Source organism: Aythya fuligula, chromosome 27, assembly GCF_009819795.1.
Source record: "Aythya fuligula isolate bAytFul2 chromosome 27, bAytFul2.pri, whole genome shotgun sequence".
Classification (NCBI taxonomy): Eukaryota; Metazoa; Chordata; class Aves; order Anseriformes; family Anatidae; genus Aythya; species Aythya fuligula.
Window position 1 is genome coordinate 4,989,119 of NC_045585.1, and position 25,858 is coordinate 5,014,976.

General features: G+C 60.8%; 1 protein-coding gene across 1 annotated transcript; it reads left to right on the forward strand.

The window, feature by feature from the left end:
* Window positions 1-7,724: 7,724 nt before the first annotated feature.
* On the forward strand, window positions 7,725-25,518 carry PLEKHA2 (pleckstrin homology domain containing A2). The gene is made up of 12 exons (XM_032204147.1): window positions 7,725-7,797; window positions 12,187-12,350; window positions 13,793-13,849; window positions 15,089-15,137; window positions 15,883-15,980; window positions 17,349-17,492; window positions 20,064-20,210; window positions 20,351-20,419; window positions 20,559-20,629; window positions 21,728-21,791; window positions 22,377-22,454; window positions 22,839-25,518. The coding sequence occupies exons 2-12, from the start codon at window positions 12,210-12,212 to the stop codon at window positions 23,169-23,171; spliced, it is 1,251 nt and encodes a 416-aa protein (XP_032060038.1). The 5' UTR covers window positions 7,725-7,797; window positions 12,187-12,209; the 3' UTR covers window positions 23,172-25,518.
* The last annotated feature ends 340 nt before the right edge of the window (window positions 25,519-25,858 follow it).

The window sequence follows — 25,858 nt, forward strand, 5'->3', positions numbered from 1 at the left end:
GTTCCTCAAAGGCAGAAGGGCACAGAGCCATCCCAAAAGGCAGGGAGGTGGTCGCGCTGCTCCGAGCACGGTCACAGTGTGCGGTCAGGTCGTGGTGATGGATGGTACAGGATCTTTGTACCAAGGGGAGAACGAAACCCAGCTGTGGTTTTAGCTGACGGTAAATTAAAGGCTGCACGGGGCTGAGAAAACCAAGCAGTGCCACAGTGGAAATCCGTGCTCAGCGTGCGTTAACGGCAGGCGCTTACCGGCATTCGGCCCCGTTCAGCCTCAGGTCACTGAGGCATCGTTTTTCTCCTTTTTCACCAAACACAGGAGCTCAGAGCTCCTGCAAAATGAAACGTGCTGACCACGCAGCTGGGACCTGCTTGCCACGAGAGGGCTCTGTTCGTCCAGGAAAGCAAAAAAAAATTGAATCCCAACACGAGCAGTAATTTAACCATTGCTATCAAAATCAAGTGATCGTCATGACTTCCTGGTTGGGGTGGGAGCAGGTTGTTCAGGTGTCCTTGGTGGTTCTCTGTCTGCAGATATTTAAAACAGTGATGATATTTAAAGTCTCTTTCTGTCACAACGTGATAGTGACACTTTCACATTTACTCAGCTGGTTCCTAAACTGAGCTGGGACCAGTGTGCATTTTCCTCTCCTGCAGGGTCAAACAGTTCTTATGCCTGTCATCAGCTCTGACACACGGGGAGCCTGCAGAGGCTGGGGCTGGTTATCCCCTCGCGTGCCTCTGGCTGGGAGATGGCTCTGCTTTTGACACGTGTCTGCCTTTGACACCTCGCTGCTGCGCTTGTCCCTCTGAATATTTTGGGGGCAGGATCTGTGCAACAGGTTCCCGGGGGGAGCTGCTTTATAGATGCACAAACGCACAAAACTGCCTCTGTAGTTTAGAGGAATCCGCCCCCTGCAAACGCTTATTAAAAAGAAATTCAGTGCAAAAAGACAAAGATTGAGCTTCTTCATTGTTTTGAGTCACACTTGGGCGAGCACTGCAGGCGTTTTGTGGACAGCAGAGCCCCCTGAAGCCCACCCGCCCTGGCCCTGGCTCCCCCAGCCCTGGCACCGCCTCACCGCTGCTCCCCCCTCGCACAGGTGCAGCGCTGAAATGCCACAAATGCGTCGCGTCCAACGAGAACGACTGCAACAAGCAGGGCTCCCACAGCTGCCCCCAGTACGCGGACGCCTGCTCCACGATCACTGCGCCGAGTAAGTCCCTGCCACTGATATCCCGCTGCGGTTTGGCCCCAGCCGTGCCGGAGGGGTGTCCTCCTCCTCACACGGGGCTGCTCCCCTTCCATGGTCATTGCACGCAGCATTGGGAGCTGCTGAGCCACCTCAGCTGCCAACCTGCCCGAAAGTTTTGGCAGGGAGGTGGAGGAAATGAAGGACGGAGTCAGCAGGGCAGGACTGCATCCCAGCGCCCCACAGGAGCCCAGGGCTGGAGACAGGGGAGGGATGCCTGGGGAGAAGGGGGGGATGCCTGGGGCTGGCTGCCCCTTGGACCCTTGAGGCAGGGATGAGCCACCAGTTTTTAGTCTCTGGGAACAGGCTCTTGGTCTAAGATAACAGTGCACTTTTCTGACCCAGCAGTGTGTTAACACCCTCAGTGCAACCTTACAGCTGCCAGACAGCACCGTGGCCTGCGGGACAGACACAGGCAGGACCCCAAAGCACCCCCTCCTGCTCTTGCTGGGCTGTGTGTGTTTTCACATTTGGCTATAAACTGTTGGTCGCTCCTTCCACAGCAATGTGCTCTGCGGTGGCCTAGAGCGATGTGACCACGAGGACATCCCTCAGCCACCAGACCACTGCTCGGCTCTCCAGCAGTCCCGAGTGCAGGACGAGCCCCTTTTATTCCAGATCTGCAGCATAACGTGCTGGGATGCTCCTCTGCTTTCCCTCTGCCCCCTCTCAGCTCAGCAGGCTCAGAATAAAGCCCCTGGGATCACCTAACCCTCTGTGATCTGCCTTCCCTTGCAGACAGCGTCATTAAGTCCTGCTCCTACAAGTCCTTCTGCGACCAGGCGCGGCGCGGTGGCTCCGGCGGGGCCACGCTGCAATGCTGCTTCAGCGACGACTGCAACGGGCCGCGGGGCTCGAGGAACGGCGGCGGGGCCACACCACTGCACCCACCCAGCCTGCTGGCCGTGGCGCTGGCGGGGAAGCTGCTCCTGGCCTGGCTGTGACGGCAGCAGGGCCGCGGGCGGGTGGGCAAGTGTGGCCGCTCACTGCAGTAGCGTAGGCACCGTGTGCCAGGGGCGCGGTGCGTAGAGTCGGGGGTAGGAGTGCGGGAGAGGCCAGGCCGCCCGCCGGTCAAATAAACTCTGCAGCTGGCAAGCACGTTCACGGCCACTGCGTCTCATTCACAGGAAACCCCTAACCTAGAGAGATAATGGCCCTAGCCGAACTGATTTGGCTTCCTGGGGCTCCTATTTGAATGCGAGCTCATCCAAGCGTGTCTGCCGTGGGAAGGCTTTGTCAGCCCTGCCGAGCAGCGCGGGGCACAGCCCTGGGCACGGCACAGCCCTGGGCACAGCCCCGCTCCTGCACGCCGTGCACCCCCAGCACCTCGGTGGGACGATTTGGGGTTCCTGTGTCAGCTGCAGGGAGCAGTTCCTTTCTTCCTGGGGCCACAGAGACTATGGGCCTGGACAGACTGTGGATATATTTGGTGTGAAATATCATCTGAGGCTGTTCTGTGAAGCTCTTTGCACTGTCTGACCAGAGGGAACTATCCCTGGGCACCCCCAGTAGCACCTGTCCCTGTCCCTGTCCCCATCCCCTTCCCAAGCCCGGGATGCTGCCTGTGTCTGCAGTCACAGTGAGATTAAATGTTCTGGTGACTAATTCAGGCCCTGACTGTCACCACCACCTCTGGGAGATCTCGCTTTTCCTCTTTCCACCAGGCTTTCCCTTTGAACCCTCACAAGGAGGTGTGTCCTGCAGGTGCCTGTTGTTACGACCTGCCAGATTGTGGTTATAAGGAGAGGTCGTCCTGCAGCCAGGGCCCCCTTTGGGCTGCTCTGATGAAGACACAGCTTGGCTCAGCAGATTTTGTAGTCTAAAGAGAAGAAAAGCAGAGCCTGGCTGAGGTAAGGGGGAGGTGAGGGCTGTGGGATGCTGCAGAGCTCCAGCCCCAAGCAGCTTCATGGGAAGCTCAGCTGGGTCTTAGTCAGGAGAAAGCTCCCGAGGCTCGCTGGTGGATGCTGTGGGATCCGGTGCCAGGCAGCAAACCACTTTTCTTGTTATTTTTGTTGTCTGATGCTTATGAATGTGAAAGTGCCTGTGCTGAGCCAAGCAAGCACCAGTGCTGTGCTGTGGTGGCTGATAGCATCTGTGGGAAAGTCCACGGAGCCTCAGCCAGGTTTGGAGAACCTCCTCTCCTCTGTGCTGCTCAGCCCTCGACAGCAAGCAGTGGTTTGGGGCTGTCTTGTGCTTGGGGCTTGTTGGGGTTGTGAGCTCCCAGGTTAATCCTCCCGGCCCCGTAGTCCTCAGAGGGCAGCGTGGACGTGGGGCTGGTCCCATGGCTGGTGTCTGCCCAGCTCCTGGTGCTGCTGGAAAGGAGCCCCGGAGTACTTGGTGCTGCTTTGCCTTGTGGAAGGGAGTGTTAGAAGTGAGGAATGAGAACGAGGAAGAAAGAGAAGGGAGGAGAGCCCGGGATGTCTGGGAGTGCAGAGCGGGCAGTGAGAACGTGGCTGCAAGAAATGCGATGCAGGGCGAGACGGCAAACTGCTGACTGAAAGCACTGCCACTGCTCCAGCACAGCAGTCTGCGGGGAGTTTCCCTTAGTCATAATGTGAGAAAAAAGGGAACAGGTACTGAAACCAAAAAGGGCAAGTTCAAACAGAAGAGGAGAAATAATGTGGCGTGCTCGGATCCAGCTGTGGAACTCACTGCTGCAGGACGCCACTGAACCCACCCGGTGAATTTTGCAGGGTAAGAGGGTCAGAAATCCCAGAGAGCAGGGATGCCGAGCCCTGTTCGGGTGATGCTCAGGGGCCACGCTCTTGCTGTGGGCCGGGGGGTGTCCCAGCAGCACCACGGGGCCCTGCTCCTGCCCACAGCCTCCAAAAGCACAAGGGATGCTTTCCCCAGGGGGCTGGGGAGGTGTGGGGACCTCTGGTAGGGCAGAGCCCTGCTGGCCCTCGCTGCTACCGGGAAGGGTCTCCTGTGAGGTCTGGGGGCTGCTCGCACCCCCGGAGAGGCTGCAGCAGCAAAATGCATTGAAAGCATCAGGAGCGCTGAAGGCTCCCCCAGATAAAGGAAGAGCAGCAGCGTGACTGGCTGCCATGTGACTGCCCAGGGAAACAGAGCTGCTGCAGATCCAGGCGCTGATGCGAGTCACAAGGTCTGCAGAAGATGCCCTGGTATAAAAATACCCCGTGGAACAGTTTAGTCTCTGCAGGGCGGGCAGGGATGGGGGGACGCCGCAGCTGGCAGGACGAGGCTGGGGCAGCTCCAGAGGGAATCGCCGCTCCCATCCCACACTGCCAACAAAGTGCAGCCCCCCTAAAAGTGCAGCCCCTGGGAGGGATGCCCTGAGCCTGCAGGGCCGCCTGGCTGCTCGGGGAGCTCCCCACCAGCACAACCAGCGGCAGACTGGAGGCAGCGGCCAGGAACTGGTCTTTCCAGAGAGGCAGCGAGCAGTGGGGAGGAGAGGACAGGCACGGGGCGGATGAGGGTTATGGGTGAGGCTGCGCTGAAATCCCGGCGCTGAAGCTCTGAGCGTGCCTCCACCACGCTGTGCTCGCATTTCAGCGTGTGCCTGTGCCCCTCTGTGCGTGTTGTAACACAGGCACAACGTGGGTGTAAGTGGGTGAGCGGGCAGCGGGCTGGTGGGCATCCAGGGCTGAGAGCTGAGCGTGCCTGGGCTTGGCCCCGAACCTCGCCCGGCACAGAGGCCAGCCCTGCTCTGAGGCAGCAGGGTTGCTCTTCCCCCCACTTTTCTTCTTTTTGAATCTAAGTATAACCCAGTTGTTGTGGCCTTCCTTTCCATAACTGGTGGTTTTCATGCTTCAGGTTTTGGTTCCTTTCTTATAACACCCTCAGAAGCCCTGCAGCGAGCGCTGGGTGCGTTCAGGCTGCCTCTGCCGGCGTTTGCAGCTGGGCACGGCTGGGTGTGAGGGGCTGCAGCATCTGTGCGTGCAGGTGGGCAGCACGAGGAAGAGCGTGCCAGCAGATCCTTCCCTTGAGAGGTCCACGAGGGGCAATGCCCAAATCCTGCTCTGCTGGAGCCCCCCTGTGCGTATCAGTTTGTGGTTACGCACGGCCCTGCCGGCAGCTCCCTGGGAGTGCTGGCAGCTGCAGATGTGCAGGGAGGTCATCAGTTCTTTCCTCCTGATGTAATAAGTGATGTGTTTGGGGCTGCGGCTCCCAGCAGGGTGTGTGGCCGGACTGTCCCCCGTGGGGCGAGAGTGGGGGAGGTGGATGAGCGCGGGGAGGGCTGGCTGCTCCTCGGGCACGTGGCTGCGGTCAGCCTGCAACGGCGAGGGGAGCTGCACTGAGCATTGAGTTGGGCTGGATGCTGTGCTTTGGACGGAGACAGGAGGGGGAAGCAGCCGGTCAGAGCAGCCCAGGATGAAGTTTCTTGGGAAAATCGCCTCCTGCCCGAAGTGCTGGGAAAGCACCACTTGCACCCTCTGAGCGAGGCGCGCTGCGTGCAGCACCGGCCCAGCATCGGCGTCAGTTTCGCTCGCGTGGGGAGAAAGTGCTTCAGGGCCAGATGCAGCAACAGCATCGGCCAGAGAAAGCAGGGGCTTTCCGGGGCGCCTCCCATGTGGTGGGAGCCCACACTGTCCTGACCATGCAGGACGGGCTTCCGGCTCCCCAAATCCACCCTGGTGAGCTCCGGCAGCCTCTCTCCCAGGCCAGGCTTTTGCAGGAACTGGAACCCAAGCTGGGCAGCTCGTCCTTGTTCAAGGCCGTGCTCAAGCATATGCTTCAAGTCCAGCTGCCCCCGGCCCCCGCCTGCTGTGCTGCAGCGCTGCCTCTGCGCGGGGTGAGAGGCGGCCCCGGGCCGTGACAGACTGTGGTTTCATCCGCTCGAGGCGGTGACACGGGCACAGCGCAGTCACACAGAAATGAACACACATGGTTTCAGTAACAGCATTTGGGCAATCTTCTGTAACATGGAAGGGGAAAAAATAACAAAAAAAAACTTTGTTCTAAAAATGACCCAGGCCATAGGAAATGCTCGGGGTTGAGGCAATGTGTTTACTTAACAACACTTCACACAACAAGCTCTGAACCCTGCAATTGCTCTTGGAGAGGAAAAAAAAATCTTCTAATGCCTGACACCGAATCTTCAGACTCGAGTCTTGCTTTAAAATATGCAAAGGCAAGAATGCCCCAGATGCATCAGCAGCGAGGTGCATGGAGCTGCAGACCAGGGTTATTTGCACTGCCCAGAAGCAAGTCCTGCTGCTGCCTGTATCCGGGCAGGGGCTCTGCAGAGCTGCCCCTGGGCGTGGGAGCGCTGCTGAGTTTGTGCTAATTCAGCCCCAGCCTCCTGAGCGAGTGACAGGCTCGGCAAGTGACTAACAAGTGACAGACTGATGCAGCTGGGAGGTTTTCTGGGTGACCAGGCAGCACCTGCAGGCCCTTTATGATCGGTTGCCCCCTGCTCAATATGAGGAGCAGCCTCCCTCCAGGCAGCGACCCTGAGACTTCATCCCAAAGTGGAGCGGTGACTCACGCTGTTCTCAGTGGTCTGTTGTCTCAAAACATCAGTTATTAACTCCAGGCTTCATTTTTGCAACTTTTCCTGGGTGAGGGAGAACCGCAGGGTTGTGTTAGATGCTGTAACACATGGGTAACTTCGGAGATTTCACTGCTGGCTTGCCGGAGACCTCACCTGCTGCAAGGGCGCCCAGAGTGTTTTTGGGAGCGGAGCTCTGCGGTTTGGGCACCCTCCACACCCACGAGGGTGACGAGCCGACCCCTCCGGGTGCTCGCTCCCTCCCAGCAGCCCTGCTGCTGGTGCCGCGGTGGCTTTGTGTGGGCTGCGTGTGCGCAGACAGAAATCTGGCTGCGTTTTCGGATGGCTGTGAAAGCACGCGAGGAACTTCCATTCGCAGGCATGCTTGGACCTAAACAAAACCGGGGGGGGCAGTTGGGTCTGACGGGGAATCGGGGGAAGCTCCCCTTTGGAGACGCTGTGCTTGCAGGGGCTGACAGCAGCCTTTGCCCTCGGGGGCCGTGGGAAGGGTTTTGCACAGCAGTCGCGGTGCCCCGCGGGGTTTGGAAGCCCCGGGACTTTGTCGGGTTGGGGCCTGACCTGAGGACGGGACCCCCCGGGGGTGCCTGCCCCTAAAAGCGCTCTCAGCCCAGGACCCGCTCGTTATCCCGAGCGCCCGAGCTGGCGGCGCAGACGCTGCCCGTGGGGCTGGGGTCGCGGCTCTGGCCGGGGGAGGTGGGGGGTCGGGGCGGGACCGGGCTCTCGCCCACGGAGCCGCAGGGATGGGGGGGGTCGGAGGGGCGCCGGCTCGGGGGGGTTGTGCCGGGAGGGGGCCGTCGGGGCAGGGGCAGGGGCCGAGCCCTCCGCAGCCGCCGCAGGTGCGGGATGGGTCCCGGAGCGGCCCCCCCACGGCCCCCGGGGCGCCCGCCGCCCCGCACTCACATCCGGGGCCGGGTTTGCTAATGGGAGGCGTAATTAACCCGGAAAAAAGCGACGGCGGAGCCGCGGGCACACCCCCTCCGCCGCCCGGCCCTCCTCCGCGCCTCGGCGTGCGCGCAGCCCGCAGCCCCCGGCCCGGCCATGCGCGGGGGGCGCAGCCCAGGGACGCCGCGGGGTGAGTGCGGGGCCGGGCGGGGGGGGGACAGCGCCTCGCGGGGCCGTGGGGGGGTCGCGGGGCCGCCGCCGTCGTGCCCGGGGGCAGCGCCCCCCCCGCAGCCCCTCCGGTCCGGGCGGGGATGGGGAGGGGGCAGCGCGGGGACCCCCAGCATCCCGGGGTCCCATCCCCCGTATCCCGTCGCTGCCGGCTGGGGCTGCCCCGCAGAGCCCCCCCTGCCCCCCGAGGGGGCTTCCCGGGAGCGGGGTCGGGGCTGGCGGTGCCCGGGTGCGGGCGGGCGGGCGCCTTCCCCGGGGGTCGGCACTGTCCCGGGGACTCCCCCGCGGGTCCGGGCCGTCGGCGGGGGGGGCGCTGCAGAAGCTCCCCCCGCGGGGCTGGCGGCATCGGCCCCGTGCGCTGGGGGCGGCCTCGCTACTGCCGGGGGGGTCGCGGCGCGGTCCCGCACCCCAGGGGCTGTGGGCAGGGGGCGGCGGGGGCTGCTCCTGCCGCGGCGGCTCGCGGTTTTGGGGCCCTGCGGGGAGATTTGGGGGTGCTGAACGCACCGCTCCCTGCTGTGGGGCTGTGCTGCAAGGATTGGGCAGCAAAAGCGCAGAGAGGATTGGATCCGCGGTTATTTAAAGCGTGCTCCCCAGACTGCGTGGTGAAACGACGAAGCGTACCCTCGCTGCTCCCAGCCTGCTTTCAACAGGTTAATTATTCCATTAAGGCACGTCTGGATCGAGCAGCAGTGAGTCGCTGGGCTGTTCCTACGCCGTCTCTGCCTTGTGTGCCTGCCACCAGACAGACGTCGATAGGGCAAGCTCTGGAAACTGCTCTGCAGGGCAGGTAGAAGGAAGTGGCGCAGCCACCGCCGCGCCTCGCAGCCCTGCACGCACGGGCGCTGGTCCCACGCCCTGAGTGGCACCGGGGCAGCTTGGACAGACGGACGGGGAGAGGAGGAGGATGCCGTGACCGTCTGCAGGCACAACGGGCTGTGTTGCAGAGCGGGGTGCTGAGGATTTGCCTGCACCTCCGAGGTGCTCAGGGCGGCAGGTCTGCAGGCGCCTTCCTGCTGCCAGGTTTCCGCGGGCAGCGCTGCCGTGGCTGGAGCTGCACCCTGAGTGCAGGGAGCGGGGTACAAAAGGGCACAGGCAGCTGCGGTGGGGCGGTGCTGGCGTCCTGGGGGTGCTTCCTGGAAAGTCTGGCACTGCAGCCACACGTGAGGCCGTGGAGCCAACAGGAGCCACATAACAGGGTTCGCATATCAGGACGGCTCCCCGCCCGCTTGGGGACAAAGGCAGCGGCGTGCCTCCACCTCGGAATACAAGGGGAGGGGGTTTGGCACCTCGTTTTGCTGCAAATCTTCCTCTGTAGCTCGATTGCTCTTGTCATCCCATCAGCTGAGCTTGAGAAGGGTTGGCTGTACCTTTTGGTGGGGCACCAGGGCTTGGGCAATGCTGGTGAGCCAGTCAGCTCTGAGGCTGGGGAGAACCCTGGAAGCCCTCGCTGTGCCGCTCTGCGCGATGGCATCAGTTCTTGATTTGGATCCAGGAACGAGAAGCTGAGAGCCTGGGTCAGTGCAGTGCTTGGGAGGGTCTCTGGGCTGTGGCTGGACAGCAGGTTAGCCTGCACGAATGAGGCCCTGGCATCGTGGTAAATCGTAGCTCCGAGTGCTCAGGTTTCCATCACGGGGCTCATCTGAAGCTCGAGCACCTCCTCCCGTGGGGACTGCAGGGCTCGGTAGCACTCCTGAACAGTGATCACTTTCTGATTCTCTGCTCAATCCCTCCTACTCTCCCCCCCAGATCTAGTCTTGTGTCCTTCCTATGGCAAAGGCAAGTTTGGGTCCTGCATACAAATATTTATGACTCTGAGTTTATAAAGCGCTGTGTAAATAGTAAACATTAGTGTAAAGTGAGCTTTTTCTGGCCCTTGTGGAGTTCCCGAGCAGGAGGACCAAACACCCACATCCTGGCAGAGCTGGAGCTGCTACTTTTGTCATTTTCCTATGGGAAAATGGAATTCCCAGCGGCCGCAAGGAGCCGGGCAGCCCGTGTGCTGCGAGGGGCTGGGAGCAGCCGGGGAGCGGCACGGCCCCGGAGGAGGGATGGGGAAGATTCCTGCTCGCTGAGAGCAGCGCAGTCCGGAAGGCAGAGTTTGGAGCGATCGTTATCTCCTCTGCCCGATGATTTTTGCATATCCAAGTGCAATCTGAGGTCAGCTTGCACGGAAGAATTGAGCTGCTTTACGTGCTTTTAGTCGAGCCCCTGCTAATCCAGGATGGCGAGGGGGGAGATAAGGAACTGCAGGAGGGATCCCGGGGGTCTGGCACCGCAGCCACGAGGAGCTGGGGACTCGCCCCTGAGCTGCCTGCCAGAGCCAGGTGGTGCTGCACCCCACCTCACACCCTTCTCTTCCATTTCATAAGCAGAAACCTCTGGATTTTTGTTAGCAGCAGGAGGCGATTAAAGAAGCTGGTCTGAACGTATTAGTACGGTTGAAGTCGGCTGGGAATCTGTTTTATGTGCACTCCCCCACCCCACAAAAATAAACCCACAAAAAAGCAGCGAAATGTGAAGTGCCCACATAACCTTTGCATCAGCCCGCCGTGTTGTTTTGAAACAATCCTTTCTACTGCAGCGGGGCAGCTTCCCCCCGCGCGCAGCCTCGATACCCATCTCTGGAGCGCTGACGTGACGCCGAGGTGCTGACGCCAGGTTGCCTCGTGCGCTGCCACCTCTACCTCTGCAGCTGCACCGCAGCTCTTGCACAACACTTGCCACTCCGGGCCCCACTCCACTGCAGCTACTCAGCTCAAAAATAGTATTTCCTCCTTTTTCTGCATGACATCTTTTATTTGTGCAGCCTCCTCTTCTGGCACCTGCACGAGTCACCTCCTTTTCTACCGGACAAACCGCACCAAGCTCAGCGCGCATCCTCTCGGTAACCGCTGCCTCCGTCCCCTGTCACCGGGGCTGGGGGCTCTGCCCGAGCTGCAGCCCGTGCCTGGCCAGCCCGCGGGTCTCCGTGCTGGTCCTGCTCCTACTGCGGGGCTGGAAGTGACAGCGACCTGGTCTGACAGGCAGCAGAGTGGCACGAGGTGCCACCGGGCTCCCCTCCCCGTGGCTGCCGTGCACAGCGGGCGGGTGCTGCAGATGTGAGTGGTGGCAACGCGCACCCGCTGCCGCTGAGTCAAAGTGGCTGCTGCTCCCGTGGGGTGACCGAGAGCGATGCTGGGTCTCGCCCACGTCTAACTCCCGCGGGGGACGCGAGCACCCTGGCCCCGTGCTGCCCGCACGGCGGGCGTTGGGCTGTGCCTCGAGCTGAGGAGCAGCACTGCAGAGGGTTTGTGCCCCGAGCAGCCCCGGTGACACGGCTGCGCCCCGTGGACGTTGGTCATTGTTTTCCCTGCTGACTCCGCATCCTGGCTGCACACATTTTCTGCTGGAGTTGCAGATTGTTTTCCATTTCCTGGGAGTGTGCTCGGGCTCTCTCTAGTGCACAGCCTGCCGTGGGGTTATTTTTTGTTGGCAGTTCCCGGGGGCCTTGCGTTGCCTGGGGACCTTTGTGGCTGCTCTGCCCCATCTGGAGGGGCTGTGCTGGGGCACGGGGCTGCCCCTCGGCATGGTCCATCCCTGCCCTGCGGACCCCGCTGGCTCTGGCTGCAGAGCCTGGGGAGAGCCACGCCGTGCCGAGCACGCCCGGAGCCGTGCAGCAGGGCCAGCGAGCTTTTGTTCAGCTGCGTGCGGTGATCGAGTCCATCTGTGGTTCCTGCAGGCACCCTGGTGTCCAGACTCCTGCAGTTCCTCCGCTGAGCTATTTCGGTCCTTGCTCGCTGCTCTGTTTTGCCCGGCTCTTGCCTGCACCCGGGGCCGTCACGCTGGCACCCCCTCCTTGCCACAGAAGCGTGCTGGATGACTTCTGTGTTCGTCTGGCAGCTTCCCCACAGCGTGACTGCACGGAGGGACAGTTTCATTTTGCTTTGACTGTGTTGAGCCGTGTGATTTGGAGGCCTGGGAGAGGCAGCAGAAGTTTGGCTGGGAGCTGGGGACAGCTTGAGAAATGGGAGCTGCAGGAAGCTCCGGTGGCCGTGGGATGCGCCACAGGGGGACGGGATGAGGAGTGGATTCCCCGGCTGCTCTCGGGAGCCTTGTGCAGGCTCCTGCGCCCTTCCAGCACCCTTCACTGGGGTGGTGGGACACATCTCTGCAAGGCCTCATTCCTCAGTGGGGGGACAGCCAGCACACCCGTTTGAATCAGTCCCAGCAGATTCTTTTCCCTCTCCCTTTTGGCATCTTTGTGCTGTGAGCTGGGGGCTGAGCCCTCACCCAGGAGGGGTTGAAGCTAACGGAGGTGGGGAGCGGGGCACGAGCAGAGCACCCACCTCTCCCCTGCCCTGTCCCTCTGCAGGGTGATGCCAGAAGGAGCCCGGCATGCCGTACCTGGACCGACAGAACCGTATCTGCGGGTTCCTGGACATCGAGGAAAATGAGACCTGCGGCAAGTTTCTGCGGAGGTATTTCATCCTGGACACCCAGGCCAACTGCCTGCTGTGGTACATGGACAACCCGCAGGTAGGGCTCCGCGGCCGCGCTCTCGCTGGGTCCCTCCCTGCAGCTGCCCGGCACGGGGGTCCCCTCGCTGCCCTGCGCTGCCAGCCACGAGCCTGGTCTCTCTCCCAGGGTGACCCCCCCGGCACGGATTCTGCGTGGTGTAGTCAGTGATGTAGAAAGGAGGCCTTCTCCACACACAAAAAAGTGGGATATAAAAATATAAAAAGCGAGCAGGCCGGTGAGGGCACGCCTGGTGTCGGGGACAGCAGCGTGTCACGTTTGTGCCTGTTCCGCTGCGGTTTAATTGAGGGAAATGCTTTCTGCCTGACAGCAGCACGAAGCGCAGGGGTAGGGCTTTTCCCCCCATCTATTGCTTGGGCTCATTTTGTTTTCCAAGCCTGGGGTTGAATTTTCCACTCCTGCCGCCTCATCCAAAGCCTGGTGCAGTCTGCAGGGAAGCTTTGGGTTTCTCCCTGCTCGGGGTGAAGCTGCTGGCTTGCGGAGCAGCGGCGGTGCTGAGCCTGGCCCCATCTGGAAGCAATCTGTCATTCCCAAGTAGCCCGGGCTGGTTCCTGCGCTGGGCTTTCTGAGGAAGCAGCAGCGCAGTGGGATTACATCTGTTACCAGCCTGGGTCACCAGCAGTCCTGAACTCTGCATCTCTTTGGATGTCGCATCCAAGGAAAATAAACCCGGAGCTCCTATTTGCACGTGCTGGGCTGCACGAGCAGCCCCAAGCTGCAGCAGCGTCTCCTTCCTCTGCCCGGCCCCGCTAGCCATGGGCTGGGGCTGCCGTGGGCTGCACTGGGCAGGAGCCGACGTCGTGGCATGGTGCAGGGTCTGGCAGCACGTCCCGGCACCCCTGTGGTCTCCAGCCCCCCCAGCAGCACTTGACACCTTGCAGGAGCCCGCACAGCCCCTGCAGTTCGTGTCTTGGTGTAAAGGCAGCAAAAGCAGGAAGGGTGCAAGCTCCTAGGAAACACTCCTCATCTTGGAGCGGTGTCACGGGGCAAATGTCCTCTGTGCTCGGTGCAGCCAGGTCCCTGCCTGGTGCAATGCCTGCTGTCTCTGGGGGCTCCCCGGTGCCTGCTGTCAAGCTCAAATGAGAAGGAGCCAAGGCTGAGCTCTGGGATGAGCCTCCTGGTGCTGCTGGCAGCTGGGCAGGCACCTGCCCCCGGTGAGCATCCCCAGGGCTGCTTCAGCACCACGCAGTGGGGAAGGAGAAGCACCCGGCCGCCCTGGTGGGCAGTGGCACAGCCTCGTGCTCGGGGCCAGAGCTCGGCAAGGAGCTGCTGGGAGGGATGGGGGCACAGGAAAGGTGGGCGCTTGGAGAGGGGCAGTGACCGAGCCGGGGGCATGGCTGGTGTTTTCACCACTTGGCCCCGCTGCTGAACGTTGGGCACTTGACTCGCCTCTTGCCTTCTCCCTCTCGTTTCACTCCCGTTGCTCGTTTTGTTTTTTGCAGAACCTGGCCATCGGTGCGGGTGCTGTTGGATCTCTGCAGCTGACCTACATCTCCAAGGTGAGGGCAGGGGGGCTGGGGTGCCCTGTGCCGTCCCCCTACCCCGCAGTGCTTCCAGAAGAGGTGCAATCCTGCCCTGTCCCCATCCCCGCTGGGTGCCTCGGGGGCGTGGGAGGAAGAGGAACCGCTCTGCGGTGAGGAAGCGGCCAGGGGCCGGGGCCGGATGGGAGCACGGCATCAGTGGAGCTGGCGGTGGCTGGGGCTGGGGCACCGAGCCCCGCTGCAGCCTGCACCGGCCGGGGATGTGCCCAAGCCCTGCGAGAGGTGCTGTGGAGATGGGAACGGAGATGGCCCCATGGTTCCTCTCGCTGTCAGGCAAAAACGCTGCAAAACCCCAAAACTGCCCCCCAGCCTGGTGGCACAGAGCTGCGGGCACGGCTGTGTGCAGCTGCGTCCTGCCCCTGCGCCGGGTCCCGCTCATCATCGGAGCCAGGAGAGAATCGAACAGATCTCCGTGTTCCTGCTGAATCATGATTTATAAATTAAGCTCAGATGAAGCAATGCTGGGAGGCTGAGCCTTCCCCATTTCAGAAAGAGCCGCACTTATAAATTATATAGGTTTTAGTCTGTTTGAAAATTGCTGCAGGACGGCATTTGGTCACAAACTGCGGGACTGGGTTATGCCCGTGGCTCTAACTACCAGCTGTAAATACGCCAGAAAAATGGAGCTTTGCTTGAGAAAACATATTTAAAGCATTATAGACTGGCTCGGAAGGAGGAAGCCTGTCAGAATAAATACTCCATGAATGCTGTGCTTGGAGCCCCGGGGAATATTATTCTTATATAAATGATTCCTGCTCTTTAGGGAGAAACCACTGCTATTTTCCTTCAATTTTCTTAATTGCTGACAAGAGCGACAATGTTGGTCCGGCAGGAACGCGCACTTCCAAGGCCCTTGAAAGCTTTCTGCTCTTCGCAGTGCAGCCGGTGCCTCGGGGGGCCGGCGGCGGATGAAAGCCCGGGCTGGTGCTGACCTTCCCTCGGGGCTGCCCGCCCGTGGGCTGCGCGGTGCCGGGGGCAGGAGGCTTCTAGTGCAGTAGTGCTGCTGCAAAGCTTGCCTGGGTGGCGGGGAGCTGGGGCTGCTGCCCGAGCAAGGCGGGCACCGGGGGCACGGCCGGTGCCTGGGGAGCGCCAGCTTGGCCGTGGTCTGGTGCACATGCATGGAAACTTCCACCCCTTCAGCACGTTGTTAGCGTTCATGGTTATCCTTCATTTTTTCTTTCGTCTGCTCTGTCGCAGGTCAGCGTCGCCACCCCGAAACAGAAACCGAAAACTCCGTTCTGCTTCGGTAAGCTCAGGGACAGCAGTGGGGCGTGGGGGAAGCGGCAGCACGGGCACACGCTTGTCCCAGAGGAGCAGCGTTGCCTGGGCAGTGCCTTACCACGGGGGCTGTGACCCCACACAGTGATCGGAGCACGCAGCGTGTCCCCCCCTGGGTGCGCTCCCCGAGGGGCTCTGCCTTCTCCGTGCTGTGGAGCCCACCAGGATGGGGCTGGGGAGCACCAGGGCAGCTCTGGTGGCACAGCAGGGCCCGTGGCTGCTTCCTCCAGAGCTTGTGCAACCCGAAACATCCCCGGTGCTGCGGTGCAGAGGTTCCCCGAGAGCTTCCCCTGGCCCACATGCAGCAGGCAGCGTTGCTGCGGGGCCGGAGGGACCCGTCCCCAAGGAGGTTTCCAGACCCTGTCGGGGTCTGTGTGCACATTGCAGAGGAGAGCTGAAGGTGGAGAGTGAGGGAGGCCCTCGGATGGTTGGCTCCTGGTTTGGGCCATGCCACAGCCTTGGCCTCAGGTCCCTACGTGGCTTCTGTGGCTTTGGCACTGAGTTCTGGGGTGGGGGTGCTGCCAAAGGGGTGCCCGAGCGCCGTCCCCAAGGGCTACAAGGGGTGACAATGCAAGAGGCTACAAAATCAGTGTCTGCAGAGTGCTCCGGGGTCAGGAGCTGAGAGCTGCTGCCTTGCAGAACCACTCACTTGTTCTGACAACGCTGAGCACTGAGCAGGGTTCCCTGACTCTTCTGTTTCCCTTCTCTGGCAGTTATCAATGCGTTATCTCAGCGCTACTTCCTGCAAGCCAGCGATCAGAAAGACCTGCAGGACTGGGTGGAGGCCCTCAACCGGGCCAGCAAGATCACGGTATGTCGTGCTGCGCCCTGGCTCCTGCTGTGCCCGTCTCTGCTGGAGACGTCCCCGTCCCCGTGAGCTCTGGGCTCTTCTCCCTCTGTGGGGCGGGGGCTGCCCGTAACTGATTCCCTGCTGCGGCTGTCAGGGCTTCTTTCTTTCAAACCAACTGCACAGGCTCTGGCTTGTGCCGCCTGCCCCCTTTATGGGCTCAGGTGGCCGTGTCCACAGACAAAACCTCCACGGCAGGGTGGGAGGCAGGGAACCGAGCCGCTGGGCTGGCAGCGGGGTGCCCGGGGCTGCAGCTCCTGCCTCGAGCCGATGCGCTGCGCCCGTGCCCACCCTCCTGCAAGCAGCAGCTCGGGGTGGGAGACCGTGGCTGCCCCCCTCCCTCTGCCCACATTTATCCTCGTGCCCGGCTTTCCTCAGGCTGCGCTGTGCTGCGACGGCTTCTGAGGCTTGGTGTCAGTCCCCAGAGGCACTGGGGGCTGCGGGGAGAGTTTTGGGGCTCAGACCCTTGGCAGCCTCTCGTCTCCCTCCCCGTGCGCTGAGCAGGGCTGGGGGCACCCCGGACTTGGGGGCATTTGTTCCCTGTGCAGGGTGATGCCTGTGGGACCAGAGGATGGGGCTGTGGTTGGGGCACTCCTCCCAGTGCCGAGACCCAGGTTCAGCTTCTGCTTCTCACGGGGACTTTGCTCTGGGCGCATTGCCCGGTTCCTGCCTCTCCTTGCTGCTCGGGCGGCTGCTGCCCATACGCAATGTCCCCCGTGGCGAAACCGCTTCCTGCGGCTCCCCGGCAGCGCTGCGGGGCTGAGCCACTGCTGCTGCCTGCAGAGAGCAGGAGGGTGGCCCAGAGCCCCCGGTTAATGCTGGTAGAGAAGCAGAGTGCTGGCTGGGGGGGAAGCTTGGCTGCCTGCCGTTCTTCCCAGAGCTGGGGGAAGCAGCACAGGAGGGAAAATGGGCAGGAGCTGGGAGCTGGGGGCCGTGTCCCTGCCCGCTGTCCTGTGCCATGCAGACGCAGCCTGCCCGGTGTGTCGGTGTAAAACAGCGCCTGGACGTGCTGCAGCTCAGCCTCGTTCGGCGGCTGAAAGCTCTGAGTGGGGAAAATTAAAGGAGCAAGTGTCCCGGAGATGCTCTGGGCTGCAGAGGCCGGTCGCAGACTCCTGCGAGGTGATGCCGCGTTACTCACCGCCTCTGTCTGGGATCCTCCTGTGAACCGCCCGGGTGCGGCCGCGCCTGCCTTAATTGGGGTGTCCCTCCTTAATTGGGGTGTCGCCTCCCTTTATTCTTCTTAAAGGGCCATATCTGGGGTCAGGCGGGGAGGATGATGTGGTGGTGCCTGGAGCAGCCCCGTGGCCTTCAGCCTCTGCCTTTGCCCTGCAGGTACCCAAGGGTGGTGGCGTCCCGCCCGCAGAGATCACGAAGCCCCCGGCGGTGCCGCAGGCGCAGGATAGGAAGCCTCAGGTTGCCTACAAAACCGAGATCATCGGGGGCGTGGTGGTGCACACCCCCATCTCCATCAACCAGGTGAGCCTCCGGGCCGTGCTGCTCTCCGACAGAAGTGCCCGGTCCTGCTGCTGGCGGCCCTGGGGAGCCACGAGAGCAGCAGAAAGCACACGGGTGTGCGAGGCTGCTCCCTGTGAGCCTGTGGGCTGCAGCTGGGGTTGGGTTTTGGAGCTCTGCTGCAGGGACGAGAAGGCTGAAACCAGGAATTGATGTGGAGATGTCTCAGAGCAGGGGGCTGCAAACCCTGGCAGCTGGTGCCCATGCCCACGCCATGTCCCTGCTCTGCCTCTTGGCCGCAGGCTCTGGGCTGGTTTGGATGTGACAGCAGCGTGGCACTCGTGTCTGTGCTCCCAGTGGTTTTAGTGCGGCTGGAAATGGGATAAGCAGAAAGGTGGCAGCTTTCATGGCAGGCAAGGGCACCTCTGCCACAGCCATGCTTTGTGCCCTGTGCAAGGAATGGAGAATACTGTTTAATACCCAGCAGTAATGGGCTCTGTTGTTCCCTAACCCGGGTGCTGGAGCAGCAGAGCTTGTGGACGTGGCCCTCGGAGGCTTGGTGATGTCCCGAAGGATGGAGGCTGTGCTCCAGGGGCTGCTCCAGCTGGGCAGATTTGGGGTGAAGGGGCAGCAGTGCACGATGTGGGGTCCAGGGGGAGGCAGGTTCTGGCCGTGGGCTGCCGGGAGGCTGGTTTGCATTTTCATTTCTGGAAACCAGCTGAGTGCCTGCCAAACCTTCCCACTCGCTGTATAAATAGCTGCACTTAGCACCTTGAGCACCTCTGCTTTGTCTTGCTCTGAATTATGAAGAGATGGGGAGGGGTGAGGAGGAGGGGGGCACCCGCTGCCCCTGGGCACCCCATGGCACCACCTGGCTCCAGATCCCACCCCGAGGTGCCTGGGGCAGGGGGGCCACGTGCTGCCACCCCCATGGGAGCAGCCAAGGGGCCGGTGGGGGTTTCTCAAGTAGGGACAGGCTCATACCTGGGGTGGGGGCTGGCACCGCGTCCCACGGTCCTGCAGCCCCCTGCCCTCCACTTGTGCAGGGGGGAGCAGGGCCACGGGTGACCCCGGTCTCTGGGTGCTCAGCAGCTGGCTCTGGCTCCTGACGGTGGCAGCACCGAAATAGAGCAGGAATTAAACCCTCGCAGTGCTTCTTGCTGGTGGGCATTTCGCACACTTCCCTGTCTGTGGGGGCTGCACGGGGCTGGGGCTCGCGGCCACCCCTTCCCAGTGCCCCTGAGCAGCGAGCTCGCCTTGCCCTCCTCCCCCTGCCCAGAAGCAGCGAGCTCCATCCTCAGCCCTCGCCTGACTTTTCTTTCACAGAGGAGCTTTTTTTGGAGGTGATGCGTCAGCCGCTGGGCTATTTTCTGCGCTCTCGCTGCTTGCCCTGGGGTGAGATGGCAACTCTCCCTGCTTCCTGGGCACGCTCACGGTTTCCTGGTCCTGCCCTGGGATGGATGGTGCCGTCCCCGGGCTGCTTGGTGACTGCTGGGGGGACCCCTGCTCCTGCTGCACCCCCAGACCCGCAGCAGCATCGCCCCAGCCCCTGGGTCTGCCCGGGGCGGTGTTTTGGGCACGGAGCTGCCTGGCTCGGTGGGGCTGGTGCCGACCCAGGGAAAGGTCTGGAGGTGCCCGGCTGCAGCTTGGGGCCGACCCAGCTGCTGCTCGCCTCTGTCCTGGAGGAACCAAACGCTGCCCCGAAGGTGCTGGAAGGAGCTGAGCGGGGCAGGTCGCTGGTTAACCGCAGCGGTACTCGCTCAGGCGCGGGTGCCATATAAGGCTGGCTGCTATGGCAATTCGCAAACCTCAGCCTCAGAGCAGGAGGAAGGGGTTGGAGGGGCAGGAGGGAAGGAGATGAGCACAGAGGTTTCATCTCGAGCCATCCTCCGCGCTGCCGCGGGGGGGGAGGGACGGCGCCGCGGGGAGCGGGGCGATGCTGGCTGGGGGCAGTGGGGTTTTTCTACCCGAACTCCAAACATCGAGGTTTCCTTCGGGGAAATGCTGGCTTGGCTGTGAGAATGTGGAGCGGAGACTTTATGGCTCTCCTGAGCAGTTTATGCCCGTGATGGATTGCTTTCTCTGGCTGGAAAGCCTCCCTGCCTTCTAACTTGGGTTTGTCTGGCTCCAGTTTCCAGCCGGTGGTTTTTGTTCTGCCTCTGCCAGATGAAAGAGCTCCCGTACCTTGCCTTTCCCCCCAGGACCTCTCTGTTGCAGTTGAGTTGCTTCTCAGTGTTAGATAAGCCGGGCTGATGAAGTTCAGCTCCCCTGCTGCAAGGGATTTCCTCAGCCCTTAAGTCCCCCCTAGGGTTTTTTTGTAGCCTCTCCAATCTCTTAACACTGTTTTTAACACGTGGGCACCGTCGTGGTGAGTTGTACTCCAGCAGCAGTCTGCAAGCCAAATGCAATGAGAGGAACCCCTCTCTCCTCTCGTTCATTACCATGCTCGTGTCCAGGCACTGCAATTCTCCCTGTGCATGCCGTGCTGTGCTCAGGGCACGCTCTGGGCCGCCCTCCCCTCCAGCTTTCCATCGGGGAGTTCCCCTCCCTGCTTTCTTCGTTCCCCCCCCCGGGTAATCACGCTCTCCTTTGCAGAACGGAGGGGACGGGGCAGAGGGCAGTGACCTGGCCGCCCACCCGCTGCTGCGGCGCTCGCAGAGCTACATCCCCGTCTCGGCCACCAAGCCGCCCGCCGGGCCCCCCGCCATCAAGAGCGGCTACTGCGTGAAGCAGGGCAACGTGGTGAGTGCTGGGGGCCCGCGGGGTGAGTGCTGGGCTGCTGCTTCCCCCGGCTCAGGGGTGCTCTGGTGGCCATCAGCATGTCCCTGGCACGGGGAGAGCGCAGGGCCCAGCACCCAGGGGTTTCCTCGTCTGTTTTCCAGAGGAAGAGCTGGAAGCGCCGGTACTTCGTCCTCGATGAATTTTCCATCAGTTACTACAAGTGTGAGCAGGTGAGCGGCCCCCAGCCCTGCCTGCATCCGGCTGCTCCTGGAGCAGAGCCCTGGGTTACGGGGTGCTCGCGGGCACACCCCGGCACCGGCAGCCCCGCGGGGTGCCCCAGCCCACCGTGGTCTCGTCTCATCTCTGCAGGACAAGGAGCCCTTGCGTTCGATCCTGCTGAAGGATGTGTGCAAGACCCACGAGTGCCTGGTCAAGTCTGGGTAATGCTTCCTCCTGTGCCCTGCTCCTGCCGTAACCCCGCGTTGCAGCTCGCTGCTGTTTCACAACCCTCTAACGCCTCCTGCTTGCCCCCCCCCGGTGCTGTGCAGCCCTCCAGAGGGTCCTGGGGGTGGGCAGTGAGAAGTATACGGGCCTCAGCAGAAAGCATTCTGGATGTGTTGCTTTTCCTTGTTTTTTTTTCTCGGAGTCACATCCAGAGTCCCCTTCTCCCATCCCTTCCCCTCCCAATCCTGAATTCCCCCATTCTCCCCTGGAAACCCTCCCCTGGCTGGAATGGGGGCAGCAGGAGACCCCTTCTCAGGACAGCGGGTCCTTTGGCTCCCCCCGTCCTGCCGTTCATTCCTGCGTTATTCCCAAGTGTCTCGAGCTTGCTTTCTCCAGACATTCTTCAAACATCCCGGTTTTGGTTTGCTCTTAAGAAACTTCTCTTCCTTCAGCTTCCCCAGGCAGGTTGGGGAAATCTGGATGCAGGATATTGTCATTCTGTTCTCCTCCTTGTGCTGATAGTCATCTCTGTGGCAGAGGCGTGCTCGCACAGCTCTTATCTCTCTAGATTAAGGAGTACGAGGCCCTGCACAGTAAATAGCATCATATGACAGAAGAACAAAGGTGTTCATAAAGCAGCTGAAAGCTGGGTACAGGCGTATTCCTTAAACTATCACAGGTGGCTACACAACATCTTGGGAACAATTTTATTGCAGCTAACGCTGATAAAATCAAATAACTTGAAGATTTGCAATGAAAATGAACTAAGAAAACAAACTTCTTTAGCTTGAGCAAAAATGTAATTCATTAATTACAGCTTTGTATCAGTTATTCTTAAGAATTCAAGTTTAAAATGAGGCTGGGGATTCTGGGACTGGGGAGGGGACAGAGGCTGAACTGCAGGAGCTGAAATGTTTGTGGATGGAGGTGGTGGTCCCTGGGGAGCTGGGCTCTTGTTACCAAAATCCTGATGAGATTGCTCGCCCCGAGTGTGTTTTTTTTCCCCAGCACACTGTAGGTGTGAGGGTCATTCTGGCGTTTCGCTATCCACGGTGACTTCTGGGTAGTGACTGTCTCTTTCTTGCTGTTCCCAGTGACCTCCTGATGCGGGACAACCTCTTTGAAATCATAACGAGCTCCAGGACCTTCTACATCCAGGTACGGCAGCCGAAGGGAGCTGGTTCCTGAGCCGAGGATGGGTGGAGGCGGTCAGCAAGGCAGGGCATTGCCAGGCCTGGAGTTTACTTTGCTAGGCAATAAATTCCACTGCTGACAGCCAAGGCAAGCCACCCTCCTCTAACCAGGATGTTCCCCAGCAGCCTCAGCCAGCAAACATCGGCGGATGAGCTCGCACACGGCTGCCTGGCTTCAGGGCACGGGCAGCGGGGAGGACTCCGGGCGGTTTCACTTCTCCGCCGGGGCTTATTTATAACAGCAGCTCCTTGTGTGAGCAGGAAAAAGCAGAGACGAGAGCACGCGGCGATCCGATGAGCATCGCGGGCGTGCGGGGCTGTGTCTGCACGCACTGTGTGCTGCAGATGTGGCCACCACCAGCCCCCGCCGCCTGCCTTGAACACTTTTTGCAGGCGAGGGCAGGGCAGTGCGGTCGCTTCTGAGCAAGCAGGAGCCAGCAGCAGCTGGGCTGGGGGCCGTGGTGCCCCGTGCATGGGTCAGCCCGGTGCTGTGGGGCTGGGAGGCTTGCAGAGGCACGGGGGGCTGACTCCTGGCTGCTGTGGTTTGCAGGCGGACAGCCCCGAGGACATGCACAGCTGGATCCGCGCCATCGCAGGGGCAGTTCAGGCCCTGAAAACCCGCCCCAGGGTAGGTCATATTCGTATTTTGTGTCAAATAATGATCATGTTAACTCACAAGATGCTTACTTCGGGCCTGTGTAAACGCTCGGTGAGCCCGTTTCCAGGTGAGGTGCCTACCCTCCCGTCCCTGCCTTTGCTTGCCAGTCCCTTGGAAAGGATTGAAAAGGGAGATCCGGCTTCCAGGCTGGCCCTGGCTGAGCCCTGCTCTGCTCTCAGAGCTTTCTGATGGCAAGGGGCCATTGAATTCAGGCTGGCGGTTTGCTTAGCGTTTCTTTCCTTTCTGCAGAGCATGCAGAGGGCCTAATTCTGGTCCCCAGAGCTCTGCAAATTGCTCACAGCAGCTGCTCACACACAAAACCAACCGGCACTCGCTCTGCATCTGTCCCTGCAGGAAATCTCCTTCATGAGGTCCTGCTCCATGACCAAGCCAGCCCCTTCCCAGCAGAGGCAGCCGGCGGAGGAGAGGAAGGCGCTTTGCAAAGCCCCCTCGACCTCCTCCTGGCAGCCGTGGACGCCGGTGCCGCAGGCGGAGGGGAAGCAGCCGGCGCTGGCGGAGGTGCCGGTGCCGATGAGGGACGCGGTGTTCGTGCCGGCATTCACCGAGCGCGACGTCGGTGCCACGCAGGGCCAGCGCCTGCGGCACAGGTCGGAGCCGCAGCACCTGAAGGAGAAGTCCTTCGCCTTCGACCTGGACGATGAAAGCATCCGGACCTCCGACGTCTGACGGCGCCGAGCCACGCCGCGGCTGCAGGGCGCGGGGACTTGGGGACGCGTGGCCGCTGGTGGGGCTGGACGAGCTGGTCTCCTCGGTACTTCTGCCCAGCCCTTGGGACCTCGCCTGCCCCGTCACCTTGGCTGGGACGAGATTTGGCTCCTTTCCTCCACCGTCGCTGCTCCGTGCGGCGCTGGGCTGGGCCAGATGCACTCCCTGGTGCCTGTGCTCCGTGGGGAGAAGCGGGGCTCCCGTCCTGCTCGCCCCTCGGTTGTGTCTTGGTGAGCCCGGGGGCTGTGGTCTGGCAGCGGCTGGCTGAGGTAGTTTGGGGTTTTGGCAAGCTGCCTCCACCCCGGGCACTGCCTGCCTCCTGCACGGGGTGGGAAGCGCCAGCTCCGCACTGCTGGTGGGGGGGTGTCCTCTGCAGCAAATGCATCACTTCTCCCCAAAAACACCCCTGGAAGGAGGACTCAGAAGCAGGAAAGGGGGGAGTGAGGTGGCCTTTCTCGTTTTTGGATAAATGTTTTTCTCCCCTTTTGTGCTGCTCAGTCTTCCCCCGGCACAGCCAGGGAGCTGCACCACAGCGCAGTTGCGCCTGGAGCAGGGGAAGCGCTGCAGCTTCCAGTGCTGATGACATTTTTTCCAGGAGACCAGCTCTTTACCCTGCTCGACTAATGGTGTATTGGCAAATCTGTTTGCTTTTAATTCCTTCTTTTTATATCTGTCGCCACTGCTAAGCTCCAGCAGACTCCCTGCTCAATGCCCTCTGCAAGGTTTTAGTGATTTTTAGCTGCGAGCTGCTCCTGGGCAGGCTGCCGGTGCCGCAGAGACCGGGGGCAGGAGTATCCTCAGGTATGTCTCCAGTTCTGCACTGCATGCAGTTAGGCACCAAAGAGACGTGCCTGAGTGGTGAAGGGCTTTTAAGAAAAAGCAACAAAAGCCGAGTGTTTAATGAAACTCGGAAGACTCGTCCAACTGGCCTCTTACCCGCCTTGAAATGAAAATGAGCAGCACCTTTTTAAGCAACGCGAGCCATTTCCATAACCAAATGTGCTCATGTAGGAGGTGTGACAAATAGCACATAGAAAATTGAAGTGAGATTGCCCGATATCTGCACCCCAACAACGCCTGTGCGATGCCTCGGACACCGAGAAGCAGCACATCCCTCCTGGCTGCTCGCTCAGGGCAATAGCTTGTGTGGCTGTGACTTCGGAAAGCTGCACCCAGCCCCTTCAAGCACAGACGTTGCTTTACGCTCATTCTGTGGGCCTGTTTAGGCTGGAATTACACCCAGAATGAGGGCTGTGCCCTCTCTGTTCCTCTGGGTATCTCCGAGCTGAGTGCACCTGCCCTGTGCTTGCTGGAACCGAGCTGCCCCCGACACAGGCACGCTCATTGCCGTCTGATAAACCAGGGTGGCAAGTGTGGGAACTGCACAGCAAGCCTGGCAGAGCACGGAGGGCTCTGGAGTTAGCAAGGCTTCCCTTCACTATGTGCTCGTTGCCATTTCTTTGTCATTACGTGTTCTCTGCTTTGCAAAATCTGTTTAACGTGCCCCCCAGAAGCAAAATCTCTGATTTGTCCCTGCCTTTTCCAGGTCTGTGTGCTCTAACCCAGCTCAGGCAGCCTGGGATCGAGCGGGGTTTTGTCACCTGCCTCGCTGCACATCCAAATGAGGTTCGGGCATCTGCCGAGCCCTGGTGTTGGAGACGAGGCCAGAGGGGAATTTCGTAGCTTGGCCGTGCCCTGCAGGTTTTCTCCCCTGTCCCTTCACACCAGCCCTGCACAGCCGTGCTCTGCACAGAGCGTGGTCTCTTTGGGGAGGTTTGTGCTCACACCCACACCTCCGTGCCCGCGGCAGGAAGGGGAGGCAGCGGCACTGCCTGGGGCAGGCGCGGTCTGCACGTGGAGGCGTTCTCGTTTTTCACAGAATCAGTTGGCCAACACGTGGCTTGCTAGCAGTACGTTGTCAGATGGCATTATTTTGCTTTCCCGTGGTCTGCTCTAGGCCGCGAGGGGCAGCTGAAGGTACACTTTATACAGCCTGTGAGGCGGCGAGCGGGGCCTCCCGAACCCGGTGGGCGAGAGTGGCTCACAGGGGGCTTGTGTGGAAATCCTGGAGAAAATTGAGAGTATGAAAATGAGTGGGAATCGATGCAAATGGTACTGGGAGAATGTTAATATTTGTTATTTAATTGTAGAAACCTAGGTTACGCTGTTCCTTTTTGCTTTATTTGCACTAGTGTTTGAATTTTTTTCTCTAGGCTGACTTGCTCTTTGGCTAGTTAGATGTTCTGTTTCCGAAAATGTTTTAATAATTTGGTAAGACTATCAACCATAAAGTTATGGCACTTAGTGATATCAGCGCTCTGACCTCATTTCTGGAGAACATTGAATGCGCAGGGACGATGGTTACTTTGTGCAAGGCTTCAAAAACACAGAGTACCAAGTATTTTTGTTGCTTGATAATTGCAAAGTTTCCTCGGGCCTGGGATGGTAAAGCAGAAGCTCGTTGCGCAATTACGGTTAATTATCCAGGAGGAGAAGCTACCAGTGGCTCCAGCATGGTTGCGACATCCCCGTCTCATTCCCACCCTCCCTCCGTCTTCAGGACAGCGCGACGGCCTCGGCGGTGGCACGTGGATGTGGGACTAAAGGCAGCGTGCTCAGAGCCGGCCTGATCCGTGATGGTGACCCCC